Raw genomic sequence first — 17,190 nt, 5'->3', positions numbered from 1 at the left:
TCCTTGATGCTGCCTAGCAGCTTTTAATTTCAGTATATCATCCACAAAATCCATACTATCCGAGGTATCTAAGGTAACAGTTGACTGGGCTAAGCGTTGACTGTACCTAAACACTAATATCACTGAACAGCATTTCTCTTACAGAAATTAGCTATTTAGTCACTGTATTTATGATGTAATATCACACATACTGACGATGAAGATCCCTGAGCAAGACTAGTGACAGATGCGCCAGTCCCTTTTCACAACAGCTTATAAGCAACACAGACAAGAGCAAGGAAAAGAAGGAGATGCACAACAGGTTAGAAATTGTTTCCCAGGGTCAAACAGCACTGGAACAGAAACAAGGACTGGTCTTGAAGCTTCAAGTCCAGTGCCTTTTCCACTGGAATATTCTCACTAATCCAGAATAAGCATAAAAACAGATGCAGTCTACCGAGCCTTTCGCTAAGTGCTGGCAGTAGTTCTACTTCTCAGGCTCCTTGGAAGAAAGAATGCTGCTGCACAGCATTGCTGTGAGACATCATCCAGTTGAGGGGGGGGAAGGCACAGCTATAACATGTACCGTTCAAGTAATTTCTAGACTAAGTCAGTTCAACAATCCCACAGGAGGTCATTTTTTATGCTGCAATGACTACGTTTCTTTAAAAAAAAAAAAGAACAACTAAAAATAATGAAAAAAGTGGGTTTTAATCTTCACTTACTTGAGGGAATGGCTCTGCAGATGCTAGTAGTACATTTTCTGGTTTTAAATCACAGTGCACAATATTCTTGAAGTGTAAATTCCTCAAAGCAACAAGTATCTACAAAAAGCAAAGAACACTTTCAGAACTATTCAAGCAGACCCGAAGTGTCAAAATCCAGGCACACTAACCAACGCAGTAATTTGTATCAACATAGTCTTCAAGTACTGTTTTTTCCAGCCTGTCAAGACTTGGAGCTGATGGGTTTTATTTTCCTCCACTCCCCACCCCATCTTTTTGAATGCTTACTGTTTTGACATGCATCTTTGGATGTTCATAATATCATAGTCTTTGGAAAGAAGGGTAAAAAAAATAACACAATTAACATCAAAAATTCTTTCCATGTTTATTCAGCTACCATTAGATGTGCAGTCCTCTGCGTTGTCTCTTTTAAATAACAATACAGAAAACGCCTTCTCCAAACTCCATTCTCACATAATTACAAAAGACAAATCTAGCCTTTCCTCTCAAAGTAGAGAGACTGATGCCAACCTGAGTGACCATGAACTTAGTTATTCGTTCAGGAAGTCGACTTTTCTCACTGGAAAGAATCATCTCTAGCATATCCCCATGCAGCTTTTCCATCACAACAAAGACCCGTTCCGGAGTTTCAAACATACATTCCAGGTTCACAATCCCAGGGTGGTGCAAATTCTAAAATAAAGTAGTATAGATAAATCACTAAAATAAACCAGCAAGAAATATCCTGAATTACACAGAAATGTTGTACCACAAATCAAAAAGCAGTTAAGAGTTTAAAGAGATGAAAAAACAAAATGTCTGAGGCAAGAAGCTAGCTTGAAACAAACATCAACCCATGAAACATGCCAATTATCGCTACTCAGACTAATTTGTTTTAACACAAATTATCTGTAATAATTAATTTTACAGTTGATACACTCCGTAGCTTGAGTACAGAACATGCAAGAACAACACTCAGACTGAGGAGCCAGCAGTGAAGACAGCAAAAAATAAGTGTCCTGCTACCTGAGACAATGGAGCCAAAGTACATGTCTTCAGTGGATCTCCTATAGGGGGTAGATACCACCCCCAAGTTACCAACTCTACCAAATACTCAGGAATTCCCATTCTTCTAAGATTCCCTCTTACAAAAAGACTCACAAATCACATATGCAGATTTAGAAATCAATTCAGAGCGCTTACACGCATTACAAAATCTCATTAATGGAGTTTTGTCTCAAATAACCAATGTGATACAAAAATACTTTTGTACCTGGAGAATGGCTACTTCATTACGAAGCTGACTTTCCTGTTTAGTTGGAAACCTCATCTTGTCAATGACTTTGATAGCCACATCTCTTCCAGTCTTCCTATGTTTTCCTAAACAGAAAGTCAATGTCAGCCATCAAGACACAGAAGCAATTCATAGCTATAAAACATTACAGCAAACATTCCTATTTGGGGAAATAAGTATATCCTGTGCAAGTGTACAGTATTACCCTACTTGTATATAGAATTGCAACTGGTATATACGTAACAAGAAGTGATCGGCCTCGACAGGAGTGTTGTAGATAAATTTAAACTAGTTACTACTCCGCCGTCAGGTATGCACGTTGACGTTAGATGTATTCAGTGAAGATCTAGCTTATGCAAGGGACCTGCACGTGAGCAAGTAATACCTGCTCCCACAGGGTACTGCCTCTCTTCTATAAAAAAACCAACAAAACCATTCAAGACCAATGTGAAGACAGATCTACAAGTGGTTTCCTACTTTCATGGGTTCCACCACATGCATCCTGCAATACACAGGATGTTTCAAGGGCTGTGCGAGTCGCTGCCAGTGCTCACCCAGCTTCTCCACAACTGCTGAACTGGCTCCTATCGCGTTCACATCAGAGAGGTTAATGGGATCACGCACTGCAAGACCTTGACATTTAATACTAAACTAATACAGAACAGTAAGTCTGCACCAAAGGGAAAAAAACCCATCATTATCTGCTCAGTGAAGGGTCTGGAAGCTATTTTAGGAAACGGGACAAGACACACAGCTAGAGTGCGAGCAGCACAGAGGACTCCACTGGCAGCGCTACAGGGAGCCCAGCTATGCCTCACTAACTGCCCAGCCAGGCCACACGGGCTACCTGCAGGCAGGGCTGGTGGCCAGGGCTTAGGCAGGACATCGGAACGGCTCCAAAGGCTGCTGCGCCAAGCAGCCAGCGCACCTGCCTTAAACATCACCGTGAATAAAGGGTCAAAACCTGGCTTATCTTCACCGGACAAAGGCAGGCAGTTATTGGAGACATCATGCAAGGTCCACAAGGGTTTGCAAGGTTATGACATAGAACTAACAACTGGAGAGCACACAATACGTTTTAGAAAGATTACATTAGTCCTAAGGAAAGCACGTGCTGGATATGGACTGTCACAGGCAACAGCATAAAGCCAGAAGTCTCAAAAGAGAGATCCGGGCACTTTTGTCATTTTGTCTGTTAACAAATCAGCAATTTTTAGGCAAAATATTAGAAATCACGGCACGCAACTATAGTTTAAATAAAACCTTATATTCAGGGAATATTATTCTGGCTTCACTAGACATCAGATTATACCGAAATGTGGCAGAAACACCGTGAATTACAAACTAGATGCAAAACGCTGAAGAGAAATGCTAGGTTGCAAGAGAATGTAAAGCAAAACCACCGAACTAACAAAACACTGAACTACAGAAGCTAGACTAGAGCTAAAAATTGTACATGAAGAAAGACTAACAGAAAAGCAGCTTGAAAATTCCTTCTCCCAAGCAAAGCACAACCAACCAGGTTTCAGTGCAAGTTTTACATCAGTAAGAAATTGTCAAGATTATTTTTTTTCTGCCTTCATTTTTCAGACCCTTCAAAACTAACCAAGATAGGAAAAGCAGCGGGAAACTGTTCTCACTGAAAGAGGTAGATAGCAGTATCCACAGGAGGTGGATAGCAATATCCTGGAACTTCTTGATTTACAACTTGTAAATCTTTGTTGAGAACAGATGACAAAAAAAAAAAAAGATCAAAAAAACAAAAACCCACAATCAAACCAACCAAATAAACCCCACAACAATGGAAGCACCTATATTTTATCTTTATTAATTTAAATAAAAGGTCTTGTTACCATCATTTCAGTAAGCCTACACAAGTGGGGAGAAGCCAGTATTAGAAGTTACCAGATTAGTCTCCCCAGACACCAGAAACAATTAAGCAGGGGGCACAGCAAGAAAAGAATGTTCTTTTATATTCTCTTTTCTTGCTCTTTTAGCTTGAGGTTTTGTTTTAAGAAACTGTATGCGTTTCCTATATATTTTAAGGCATTACTATGTGAAAAAAATGGGTGTTATAGAAGCCTTTTATAAGCATTTATTATGTTTATAAGCACTGAACCATGCAAAATACCAAGCTGAGATTTACCTAAAAGACAATTTAGGAGAGTATGTATAAGAAGTAAAACCAAAACATTAAAATACCGTCTGCATTTGTGCATGTTCTTTTCATAAGAGAGGGAGCACACTGATTCACACTATGATTTAAGAAATACAAAGGGGAAAAAACCAGACACCTCTCAAAAGTGATGTAAAACCAGACCAGCAAACTGCATTTCCATCAAGCATTTCAGAAGTACAGAGAAAAGTATCTAACTACACAACAGGCACACAGAAAAATCACAGCCACAATAGTTCTTGACTAGAAAGACAAGACAGAAGCAGAAAGGTTACCACTTTTAAATCATTAGGTATCACTTTTCCTTTCTTTGCAGATTTATGGTCTGTGATTTTCTCAACACTTGAGATAGAACACATGAGATTGGGGGGATGGGGTGGTGTATGGAAAGAAAAAATAGAAATAAACAGGAGTTCATAAGATGCATTTCTGATTTTTTTTGTGATTACACACTATAAATAAGTTATATGTTGCAACACAGATTTTTTAAAACTGAAAGTGATAAAACTACATTTGAAACCTAATAGTGAGACCTCTCGACAAAGAATTCCTCCCTCTACTTCAACCTGCTGACAGAAATTCATAGTAAAACTGTTTGCATAAAATACATCAGTAATATGTTTGCATAAATAATGTCAAACCATAACCTCAAATTTGTATTTTTCCAATTGCTTTTGGCCACACCTCTCAGATATCATTAAAAACAGGTATAACTGACAGCCTCCTTAAATACATGACTGCGTTTATACATAGATATACATATATAATACATGACATATACTACATAATACAGACAACAGTGTTAGAATTTGCAATTTTAAAAAAACCAAATCATCAACCAAGGCCAAATTCAGACTAGAGATTACTTTGTATATAACTGTGGTCAAATTGCAGTGCATATTGTATACTGATTTTGATGCCAGGGCAAAACTCCAAATGCAAAAAATGAATTGTGAGAAATACTGTACATAAAACTGCAGACACACACAGTAATCCAAACAAAACTTTTAACAAGATGAACTTCACCTTGACATCCAGATACAGCTAAGTAAATATGAAAAGGCTAATTATACCAAGAATACAGACATTCTACCTTAATAAATGCATAACAGAATCAAAAGTAACTTACCTCCATACACAATACCAAACTGACCAGAACCCAGCACTTCATCAGCAAATATTTGGTACACGGAGCTGATATCCTAATGCAGGAAAAAAAAGAAATCACAAATATCAGGAGTAATCAAAATGTTCACGAGCATATTAGTACTGGCTAAGCTGTATGTACATTTGGCGTTAATCGAACCCTGCAAGGGGTGCCATCAGTGCCCTGAATGGAGTGGAAAAAACACAACAAACTTGCTGAAGAAGATCCATTTAGCTGCACCATAAGCAGGGACACACATTCGTACAAACTAACCGCTGTGCCTGGTAAGCAGATTACTTCCTGTATACAACAGGCTTCGTTAGCTACAATACCCTGGTGTTGCTTTCTCACCCAGAGGTGTTACTAGTAATTACTCTGTAATACCCAGGTAAACAAACACAATTATTATACAGCACACGTGACTCACCACATTCTCCTGGACCTGGCAATTTGAAACGGAGATGCTTAGAGATAACTCTTCTGCAATAAAGAAGACACAACCCAGTAAGTAAATAGGAAGGGTAGGCTTTTTCTAGTAAATAGAGGAGAAAACAAAACGGAAAACCTTTACTGACTTCTAACTCAGTCACGGTGAAACAATTTTTATCGATGCTCTGCAGAAACATCATACTCTGGAACTCAGATTTCACAGAATGATTAGATAAACAACCCTGGGAGTTTTGCTGGGATTATTTGTCTATTTCTGTCATATTGCTGATTACAAAAATGTTAGAACAGTACAATTATGTAGACAACAGAGAGCTGGAGAACCAAAAGCAACAGTAACATGGCAACTGTACCCGAGTTCATTAAACTACTAAGAATTTCTGGTAGCGATACAGAAAAATACAAGGAAAAGGACCAGATAGATCCCTTATACTCAAAGAATGTGGTTACTAGTCCTCTGTGGCATCAAGATATACAGAATTAATGCATAAGAAAAGGAAACAATTGACCAAAGCAAGTAACAGAAGACCTGATAATTAAAAAAGCAATAAAACCCATACTATAAACAACCTTGTTTCATGGATGAGCCACAGAAGCATATCAATCTTTGGAACATAAAAGCACATCTAGGAAGTATAATTTGCAAGTAAAAGCATCAGATAAAAAGCCCAGGATTTTCAGCCTGCAGCAGATGTTGGCATGAAATTATCATTACAGGAATAACATTATGATGCACGAACAAGAAGAGATAAGTCAGGGAAGGCAGAAAACACTTCCAAGACAGAAGTGAAGCAACTCAGGCAAATGGACACCTATCATTAGTTCTGTTAACTTTAAAAAAAAACAAACAAAAAAACACCAAAGAAACAAAAAACCAGAAGTAGAACAAATTCATCTGCAAGGTGGACAGATGATATACTGTAGATTTACCAGCATTTTGAAAAGGGCCTATATCACCCTAAGAGCAGCCCTGAACTTTCAGATACAGACGTTTTCTTTGTGTTCTGAAATGGTATTTTTATTTTTGCCACCTGTGCTTTATCTCAAAGAAGGAATTTACAGACTTAAGATGGCAACAAATACTAGCTCTGACAGACACTCACTACTGCATCTGAAATCCAAACTGGAATTTTGTAAAAAAAAATATGTCTACTGATTACTGACTATAGTCAAGTCTGTATTGGAAGCATAGTACAGAACACATGGGAAAACAAGAAGGCAGAGAAAAATTACTAGGTCTACACAAACTGCAGCATGGTTGAAACAGACACGAGAAAGTGAAGATACAGTTTTTGAAACTGTTAAAAGAGAACACACTGAACCCTCCTTCACAGATCACAACAGAATATAAAGTATCTGGTAGGTAGAAATTGAGTTACTCTTTCCAAATAAATCCATTATTTCTAGTGTTTGAAATCCCTAAGAATAAGGGCTGAAAAACAGTCACTTGTGAAGAATGCAAGAACGCAATGCCAGGATTCAATAGGAAATCTATACCAGGTAACAATTTACTAATCTCTTTGTCATTTCAGCTCAGAACCCCCCCCCCAAAGACACATCCCACCCCAACCACCAGGTACAAGGACTTTTTCCCACGGGTTAGACTGGAAGGGCATCCTCATGTCCAGCTATTTCCTGGCCAGAATGTGGTATCAATTGACTAGCTAGTGTCTTGTGGACACTGTGATACTTGCAGCAGCAGGGAATTCGTTGTATTTCAAGCACTAGCAATGTCTCCCTCCTATTTTGGTCTTTTCATTTAAAAGAACATATTTAAGGCTTTGAGGGTTTTCTTTTTTAACTAAAGTCTAATTTTCTTCAAGGCTCTTGGGATACATCTCATGGCTCACAATGTGTTGGAAGAAGTATGAATGGACATTCTGTGGGCTTTTTAGAGTTTAAGAACCAACCTGAGTTGTCTATGAATATGCAAACACCACTCCACACTACAACTTGTAGTAGTTTCTCATACTCCTACAATCCTAAACATGATTAAATACTTCCTCTCTGGATCTACCCCTGCAGCTCTATTCCCTACTACTGTCAATTTTAATATAAAGTTATTACTTATATCTGAAAAAACTACTGATTTTGGAAAAGCAACTGTCTTTGCAAGTCTCTCAGCAACAGTAAGCCTTAGGTTCTAAAAACCAGAGAGCTTTGGTGTACATACATATACGTACACATTTGCTACTAAGAATTTCATATCAGAAGTGGCATTTTATGTATGTGTAAGGCCAGTTACGAAGTACCACCTTACAGGTATGTTTTTTCACTGTAACTGAATACAGATACCACTACTGGCATTTCATAGTTTACCATTTCAGACCATGGCTGCATTTTCAGAAAGTCCCTTTACCTCAGGCTAGCATTTACACGTTCTTAACTGCTGCTGATGCAGAGCAGCCAGATTCAAGAAACGGAGAAACTAACCTCAATCTCCTGCAAGAGAAAATTTTGCTAAGATTAAGGAGTACCTGGAAGATGAAAGAGAACTAAAGAAAGCAAGCAAAAATCTCAGTACAGAATGTGAATGAATGTCATTGGAAGGAACAAGGAGATGTCTGAAGGGAAAGAACACAATATAAAGTTTAGTGGAGCCTTGATAACGAATATGATCCTATGCCAGAGAAAGAAAAGGAAGGCAGGTGCATAAAAAGAAGAATGGGGTACTTTTCGTTAGTACCCACAGCTCAGCAAAAGTTCTTTCCATCACTGGCAGTATTTACATTGCATCACTAACGCCTTTTCTTCTCCTTAACTACTGACATCTCACAGATTTAAAAAAAGAAAATAAAATAGAGATAACATCAAAAAACATCCAAATCTAGTTCTTTCAGAGTATATGCATATAGTCTGAATGTATTTTACTTATTTAATAAAGTATATTAGAAATATCTAAACTAAGGTCCCTTTTCATATCCAGCAACTACATTTGAGTTCTTAATGCTCCTACGGTGAAGCCCTGCGATATGGATCCATATTGTAAATCTGACTCTTAACTACTACTTCCTGCTACAACGAATTCAAGGATTCGCCCACCCTCCACGAGCCTGAGTGTCACTTTGTAGAGACTTGCGGAAAATTATGGACCCAATTCAGCAGAGATAAGACAGGCAATACTTCACTCTAAATAAGCACTTTTCTGAAAGGAATCTCCAGCGTTAACAACTTCAGCATATGAATAATAGCGCCTTGTCTGCCTGCTTACTGTGATCTTTTCCTTGTCCTGCAGCAGTGCAAACGCTAGCTTGAGGAGTGACTGGCATCAAAGCCTGACGAATGGCTTTCTCCCAGCCCTGAGCTACGTCAAGTCCAACTCCGGTGGCAGCAAGAACAGGACTGTGATGACCGCTACCATTGTTTTCGCCAACAAAGTACACCATCGTGTCAGTGATGATCTCAAAACAGTATGGGTTGCTGCCCTGCACCACGTTTGAAAAATCTCGAGGCTGAGTCACCTGGAGAATTTCTGAAAGTGGAATCTCCTGAAGAAAAATATTAAAGATTAAAAAAATGAAAACGCACGTAAAATTTTAATATACTGATACTCAAAACTTAAAAAGCGTTTGCAAAGAAATCAAAGCAAATACATCAGAACACCAAGCTTCATAACTAAAGTCAAACAAATGAGCATTGCCCACCCAGAGTTTTCTGAATTCCTCTATACAAGCCTAGAGAGACTTCTAGCCCCACCACAGCTGTCTCCACTCAACTACTACTTTCTGCTCAAACAGCATTTACACTCAGCATGAGACATGTTCCCACTGCATACAAATGATGTACAACTACAGAATAACCATTTTCCCCACTGTAGTTTATACAGCTTAGCTACAGAAGAACAAGACGGGGAGGGGGGAGGGGAAGTGCAACAAGACAACATTAAGAAGAGGATGTGGTTATATACGCTAACCAGTAAGCACTGCTTCACATATCTGAATCATTTTGGGTAAAGTTTCTCTTTCATTCAGATATTAACAATTTCTACTGACTCCTCTACCTTGCCAGTTTAAGATCACGGTACAAGCAGTACTAGCGAACAGATCTGAAGGAAGAAATGGTTGCAAGTTCACGCTAGCTGGAGGAGGACATTCCACATACATGGGGAAGGTGTACAGTGCACGTCACTTGCAGAGCAGTGAACAAGCAGGTGAACACTGGGCTGGCATTAGGGGGATGAGAGACAGTAGCCGGTTAAGATGAAGAGCAAATAAACGTAAAGGGAAAAACTGTGAATGATGCTAACAGCAATGACAACCTGAGATTAAAGCAGTCAAAAAAGGGGTGCAAAGGGGCAAGTCAAAGGACTAAAAGCAGTGACATAACGGAGCAACAAGCAAGGAACATATTTTACCAGCTGTGTTTTGAATGCACAGGGCAATACAAGTATCAGAGAGGTCTGAGAAGAAGAGACTGCATTGGTCAAGATAGGGATGAAAAGGATCTGGGCAAGTTTAGCTGGGTGTACAGAGAAAAGGCTTGATCTTAGAGATGTTATAAAGGAAGAAGCTGCAAGATTTGGACCCCCACCTAAAGGTGTAAGACAAGAAAGGGAAAAATCCTGTTTATACATTGGAACACATTTTCTGAATATTCCGCCATTGAACACATTACTATATTAACAACATACGAAACTTACTGCTAAGCTTCATTCATTTAAAATTTTCCTTTAAATCTTGCTCGCAACTTTCAGTTGTACAGTCAGAAATAATTTAGTTTTGGGAACCTTGAAATAAAATATATAAGCATGCAAACTTCCAGTCACTACTTACAGAACAAAAAAATCCTAGCCTTCATCAGACTCGAGGTCAAACAATTTTTCTGGTAATCGAGAGGAAAATTTAATATGCTAGGTAATTCAGGAGAACGTTACACGTAAAATGTAAGGAGATAACATACTCAAGGGGATTAGAACAGGAGCTGCAAGCAACTTCTCAAGAGTTAGTCTTAGTCCCTTTCAGTTAGAAGCTTTGGCCAACAATTGACCTGGTCACAGTTTTGATTAAAAAAGATGGGGAAATGAAGATAATGCTATACTGCTCACAAATAGGTTTCTTTTCTATAAAGCACTGAGTAAATCAAGTGTAACATAATTATTACTCAACATTAATTACCTTGTAATATTTTGTTCCAGATTCATTTTGAAATAGCGTGAGGCATTTGCTGTCCAGTCTCCAGTAATGTCTTTTTCTCTACAAAATGCACAGTATAATAACATAAGGAATAAATCACTGCTATGGCTTTTTTAATTTGATTATTTACATAAGAAATGCTTTAAATTACTAAGGTAATAAATTAACATTAATCTACAGTTGCGTCTTAAGACTAGATACATGAGATAATATGCTTTGGTAATAGAGATTTTTTAACTCAGGAAGAGGCTCAAAAATTACTTCCACAAGCTAGAAAAGAGTATCACTTACCTTACAGTAACAGCAGTGACAACAAGTTATCTCATGCAGGAAAAACTTATCTACACAGGTTTCACTCCAGGTGCATAAGCTCACAAACCTCAATTATTTTAATTTAGTAACAATTGTGGGGGTCATGCTTTGTCTCCCTCAGTGCCCTCACACCAACATCACAAGGGATCAAGGACTGAGCCAGCCTAACAAGTCCTTAATTCTTTTGTCAACATAGACCTCTAGAAGGTCAAAGCACACAGTGGCAAGACAGACAGATTATGAGATTCACATGGACAAAATATCCTGCGGGGGTGGAGGCAGGGGCGGAAACAGAAATCAAGACAGACTAAATAGCCATTTTCTGGAAGTCTCCATCAATAAGAAATATCTTTTCCACCAAAAAGTAACATGAATAAGCTGTTGCACATAACACAGTCTCATAATTTTAAACAGAAGAACATTCCTCAAAACAAAAAAAACGTTTATAAAGCTAATATGGCTGCATGAATCTAACTTACTTTGTTTGCACCACACTCATACAATTAGAAGCCCATTCCCATTTTCCTGTGACAAAAATCCAAGACCCTCAGCTCTGGCCTAGGATGACAAAGTTTGAAACATAATACCGCAGAGCTTAAATCACTTCTATCATGGGGAAGCTAAGACTACCTGCAGAGGTTAAACAAAGAGAACTAGGTCATGAATGGATTTAACTAAATGGAATTCCCAGCCAGCACTGAACTGAAGCTGGGTGAAAGCATAAGGGTGAACCTGTCCTTTGGACACATACACTTTTTATTAAATCATGAATCGGGGAAGACCTTGGAGGAGGGGAATTAAGGAACAGGTTGGTAACTCATGGATTCGCAATTTGCCCATAGCCTATTCTGAGAAAGGATGGGCTCAGAGTGAGGAAAAGAATACAGACAATGATACAGAAACTTCTCATTATAAAGGGTGAAATATCTTGTCATCCACGCTCAGTGAGAAGCATAGATATTGCAGTTACAATGAACCTCTTTGGAAGGACAGAAAGCCCCGGTTGTTTCAGGAATAGGAAACGGTCTGACATGGCTGAGAGCAGAGCGGTCAAGGGAAACAGCCCATGTCGTCATGCCTAATACAGAAGTCTCCTCCCATTAGGAAGCTCTGCGAGATCTTGCTTGGCTGAAGGTGTCTTGCTTTGGGGCAGAACACTCCACTTCATTTGAATGGCCTTTTTCAGTAGATGTCATCTAGGTAGCGGCCAGACTGCCAGACGAAGAAAATCAAAACTAAGCTAAGGTGTACAGTCTGATCACTGTTCTATGAGGAGGTTCAAAAAAGTCCCTGGAAAAATTTACTGGCTGTACCGACAGATTAAATCAGAGTCAAATACCAGGTCTGCCCTGAATAGTTCTGCTAGAACTATTCATCTTCACCTGCTACCTGGACTTAGTTTTTCCTTAACAACTGTGTCTGTTAAATAGCCTTGGCTGGAATCCCATACGCTAAATACTTACTTTGGTTTGTGATAAATATGCCTAGGTATTAGAAAACTGTACTTTAAAGAAATGTTTTCTAAGGCAGTTTCCAACAGAGCACTTGCAGTAGTCTGTTTAGTTGACAAATACAAAAAGTAAAAATACTACAGTAACCTGAGCTGACTAGCGTCACCCCTCAGCTCGATTTCAGCAGATCTTAAATAACTTTGCTTCTCTAAATTCCTGAAGTGCCCTTCAATCAGAACCTGCATAGAGACAAAGACTGCAGAAGTATTTATGCTGCCTTTCATGAACAGTCTCAATATGACACACTGTGCTTCATGAGATCTGGGAACTTTTTCACTTCATCCTTTTCATTAATCTATCAAAAGACGAGACGATTGACTCCCCCTCATCAGACAACTCTAAGGGACACCAGTTACTCTTCCATATGTTGTTCCTCAACAGACAAAACCAAGGAGCTTGCCTAAGAAGGTTCAATTAAAAGATCATTATTGGTAGCACTGGAAACAAACAACGTAGCCTTTTTGGAGGATGCTTGCATACCCAGGGACATACAGTCAAGCCACAACTCTTAATTTCACTGACATCAATAGGAATGATGAGTTTGTGGGGGATGGTGTTCAATAATGCTTACTTTTAGATAGAGTGAATTGCTAGAGGAATGAAGGGCTCTCGTATCTACACATAAACACCTAGATCATTAGAATAACAGTGTCAACGATTTCAGTACACATCATATTTTATAATAATTTCCACCTTTCCATGTAGTAAAATAAATACACTGATATAAATATTTAGTTCAGCTGCTAAACAGAAAGACATAAGCAGATGATTCCAAATTATTATCTCAAAAAAGCTGAAATCTTGAAACGTGCAATTCGTTTGAGACAATTTAGAGACACTTCTTAAAAGGGTGAAGGAAAAATACTGTTGAATCACCACATGAAGAATTTTTAATAAACTGCAGTTTCTCCTTTGCACCATCTCTCTTTATAATGAATATCATGGCTAAGTTCTTTCAAATGATATTGTAAAACAGGTATCTAAATAAAAGAAATAAAATACACTGGTTTAGAGAAATAATTTAACTTAATATAGGAAGGAACTGAAGTCACTGACCAGATTGTCTCTACTAGTATAGTGGACCATCCATCCTTCCTTCACCATTGTACTGCTCTTCCTCTTTGTGTGCTTGATGGACTGTACAACTCTCATGAGAGGAATATTATTGCTTGTGGAAGGACTAAAAAAAAGATAAGAACAGTTAATATTTAACAAGTTAAAATACAAAAGTACTGCAATTATACTGGTACTACACATTTAGCCCATAATTTTCAGGAACAGGCACCTTTTCTTTTCATGCAAATCTCATCAACAGATGAAACTGACAAGGCATCCGAGCTCCCCCTGGCTCTCCACCTGCAAGTACTGCCATACTTAAAATTACAGAACACAGAAAAACCACAGGATTGAGGACACCTACAGAAACCATCCTCTCTCAAAACAATTAGCTGAGACTGCTGGTCTTAATCCAGGATAAAAATACAATTAACATCAGCATTGCTATTATTTTCTCTCGTCATCATAAGATGACTACGCTACTTCTTAATATTGTTATTGCACGAATACACTAATCAAGGTCCCTATCTAAGCATACTTTCAATAAGCAGGGGTGTGCTGATTCACATCACAGCTGCACTAGAAAATTTTATCAATGCTCAGGATATTAACTGTCCTACAGACAAGGATCTGACTATCTCTGACAGGGTGATCAGTTAAACGTTCAGGTTTTAATAGCACTGAAGATGGAGTCAACCACTAAGTCACCTGCTTAACACCAGCACTCCTACATGTGGCACTAACAGTAACATTTGTAAACAAATTAAATTACAAGGGAGCTTCAAAACCAAAGATGTAAGGATGCTTTAACACAGCACACAGTTACATAGTAGAATTGGCTGCCACAGGTTGTTGTACATGCCAAAACCTAATTGCTTCAAATCTGATTAGAAATAAATGGAAAAATCCTACCTAGAGGTGTAACACACAAAAAATGCTATTTCCAACTTGGGAAGTCCCTCAGCTACAAATGACTGAAAGCTGGGGAGGTATCACTATATGCTCTTCCTCAGGTATTCGCTATTAAGCCCTGAGCAAAAACCACCTTTAGTTTGACCTAACACAACTGGTCTTATGTTATTAAGAATGACTTAAGAAAATCAGGATGATGCTACTTAGGATAACACAGAAAGTAACAAGACTAAACTTGATTAAAAAAACTGTGTAACAGTTATTGCATAGAAGACTTCAGAAAAGTCACATTCAAGATACAAAGTAAACCTTTGCTAAAATGCATATAGGCTATGATGTGACTATTAAAGTATCTCCAGTAATTCCTTTTAAATCAACACATGTGTAACAGTAACTAAAGCAGGCTAAAGTCACAAAGACCTTAGTCATGTCTCAGACATGTTAAGCCATAAATTTTACCATGTTTTGATAATCTGGTTTTATTTCTTTGGTAACGGTCATAGCACAGCACGTTTTTCCGATTAGAAGAGACTATACTATTTTAATTTATTTATGTTTCAGATTTTCTTCAGACAGGACAACTTTACAAAGAATTTTCAAGTTAAAATAATAATAAAAAAAAAAACAAATGAAAACACAACACTTAAGGAGTAGAACTGGGCTAATCAGAAATATTTTACTCACAATACTGAGGAAAGTATGTCTGGAGCAAAGAGACCTTATGACTTACCTGATGGTTTTGACAGCTTCCTCATCTTTGTCTGCATCAAGGTCAGATGGATCCATAAAGAAGATTTTGTCCTCTGGAGGAGAGGGCTCTTCAGCATCATCTAGACCTCGACTACCATCACTGTTCATTTCACTGCTATCAACTTCCATTGGCATGTCCAAGTCCTGGCCTGGGCTAGCAGGTTCTGGAAACAACACCGGATTGAGGTATTATTTTAAATACACAATTAATAAAAAAAAAACAAACCCACACCACAAAGAAAACCCCCCAAAACCCCCAAATTTCTTCTTCGGGTCACATTTATGCAAATAAACACAAAACTACAATCAGAATATACATAATCCTCAAGTTTTTGCTAAATAACGCAGAGCATGCTAACGCACATTATCAATTCAGTTGCGCTAAATGCCAAGGCAAGAGAGACCCAAATAAAACAAGAGTCACAGTGCAAGAAACACAGTGAAAAGCTTAAGGTCTAAAAGCTAAATCACATTAATTCTGTTCCACAAGTTATCAGTGCAAATTAACCTTTCAATGGCTCGAGATGACCCAGAGAATTGTTCCCGTGCAAATGAAACTCTCCCTCAACAGAAACCCAATTCTGTTCTTGCTGCCCTTGTAGCCCAAAAATAGCAAAAGTAAAAAGGGAAAATGGGGGCCATGGTATTGCAGGAAAAAAGCAGAACAGATTTTATTCACATCTGACTCTCTGCTGGCAGAAGTTTAAAGTTTCCAAAAGCTGTACAACTTGCACTGTGGAAAATTAAAAATTAAAACATACAAATACATTCCTCTGTAGCGGGTTTCTTGGTTTGTTTTTTGGTTGTTTTTTTTTTTGGTCTAGGGAGAGCTCAATTTAAGAGTGGGAGAGAGAACAAAAAAACAAACAACTCCTTATGTCCACAGGGTTGTATGAAATCATAGTTCCCAAACTACGTGCCCTAGCACCTTAGCATTGCAAGGGTGGTGAAAACAGGCTGCAGCAGCAACATGATGCACACTATCATTCATGGCCACCAATCTCAAGACCTAGGCAAAAGCCTTGGAGCTGGAGAAGGCAGGCATGAAAGGATGGGATACACTGTGCAACAGCAAGGGACCCACTGGCTAACAAGGCTGCTGCCCAGGTCTCTGAGTCAGCTGTCACCAATTTCATTCCCCTCAAAAACGCGTGCATCAAGGATCGAGAGTTTGGGCAACAGTCACAGAATGGCTGAAGTTGGAGGGGACCTCTGGAGATCATTTGGTCCAACAACCCCTGTGAGCCCATTTCTCCAGCCTGTCCAAGTCCCTCTGGATGGCAGCACAACCCTCTGGCCTATCAGCCAGTCATCCCAGCCAAAAGCAAAGTTGCTGAGGGTACACTCGGCCCCATCATCCAGATCATTAATGAAGATGTTGAACAGGATTGGACCCGGTACTGATCCCTGAGGTACCTTACTAGTTACCAGCCTCCAACTGTACTTCAAGCCACTAACTGCCACCCTCTAGCCCTATACATTCAACCAGCATTCAGTCCACCTCACTGTCTGCTCATCCATCCCACCTTTCATCACCTTAACACTGGTCTAAGACTTGTAAGAATAAGACTCTAAACTTTTTTCCACATAGCGTTCCCCACCTTCCCCTTTCAACTCTGTAAGGTCTATTCAGAACACACTCCTACTTAACTGAGGTATCAAAAAATTAGAGCGGGGTTTTTTGGTTTGGGTAGGCTTGGTTCTTTCCTTTCTCGTTCACCTCATAAAACACTGGCATAACTGGCCACT

General features: G+C 38.8%; 1 protein-coding gene across 2 annotated transcripts in view; it reads right to left on the bottom strand.

The window, feature by feature from the left end:
- Positions 1-17,190, bottom strand: part of PRKD3 (protein kinase D3) — a 63,219-nt gene that overhangs the window by 6,092 nt on the left and 39,937 nt on the right. For both annotated transcript variants that reach the window (XM_080408100.1, XM_080408099.1), the window contains exons 8-16: positions 15,422-15,605; positions 13,780-13,903; positions 10,883-10,960; positions 8,980-9,256; positions 5,749-5,801; positions 5,304-5,376; positions 1,978-2,084; positions 1,236-1,397; positions 705-803 (exon numbers count right to left, since the gene is read on the bottom strand). In XM_080408100.1, the coding sequence (XP_080264226.1) occupies positions 705-803; positions 1,236-1,397; positions 1,978-2,084; positions 5,304-5,376; positions 5,749-5,801; positions 8,980-9,256; positions 10,883-10,960; positions 13,780-13,903; positions 15,422-15,605 (1,157 nt within the window). The remainder of the gene's footprint in view (positions 1-704; positions 804-1,235; positions 1,398-1,977; positions 2,085-5,303; positions 5,377-5,748; positions 5,802-8,979; positions 9,257-10,882; positions 10,961-13,779; positions 13,904-15,421; positions 15,606-17,190) is intronic.

Source organism: Falco punctatus (assembly GCF_963210335.1).
Source record: "Falco punctatus genome assembly, chromosome: 12".
Taxonomy (NCBI): Eukaryota; Metazoa; Chordata; class Aves; order Falconiformes; family Falconidae; genus Falco; species Falco punctatus.
Note: the sequence above shows the minus strand (reverse complement) of the source record. Positions and strands in the feature narration are given on the sequence as shown.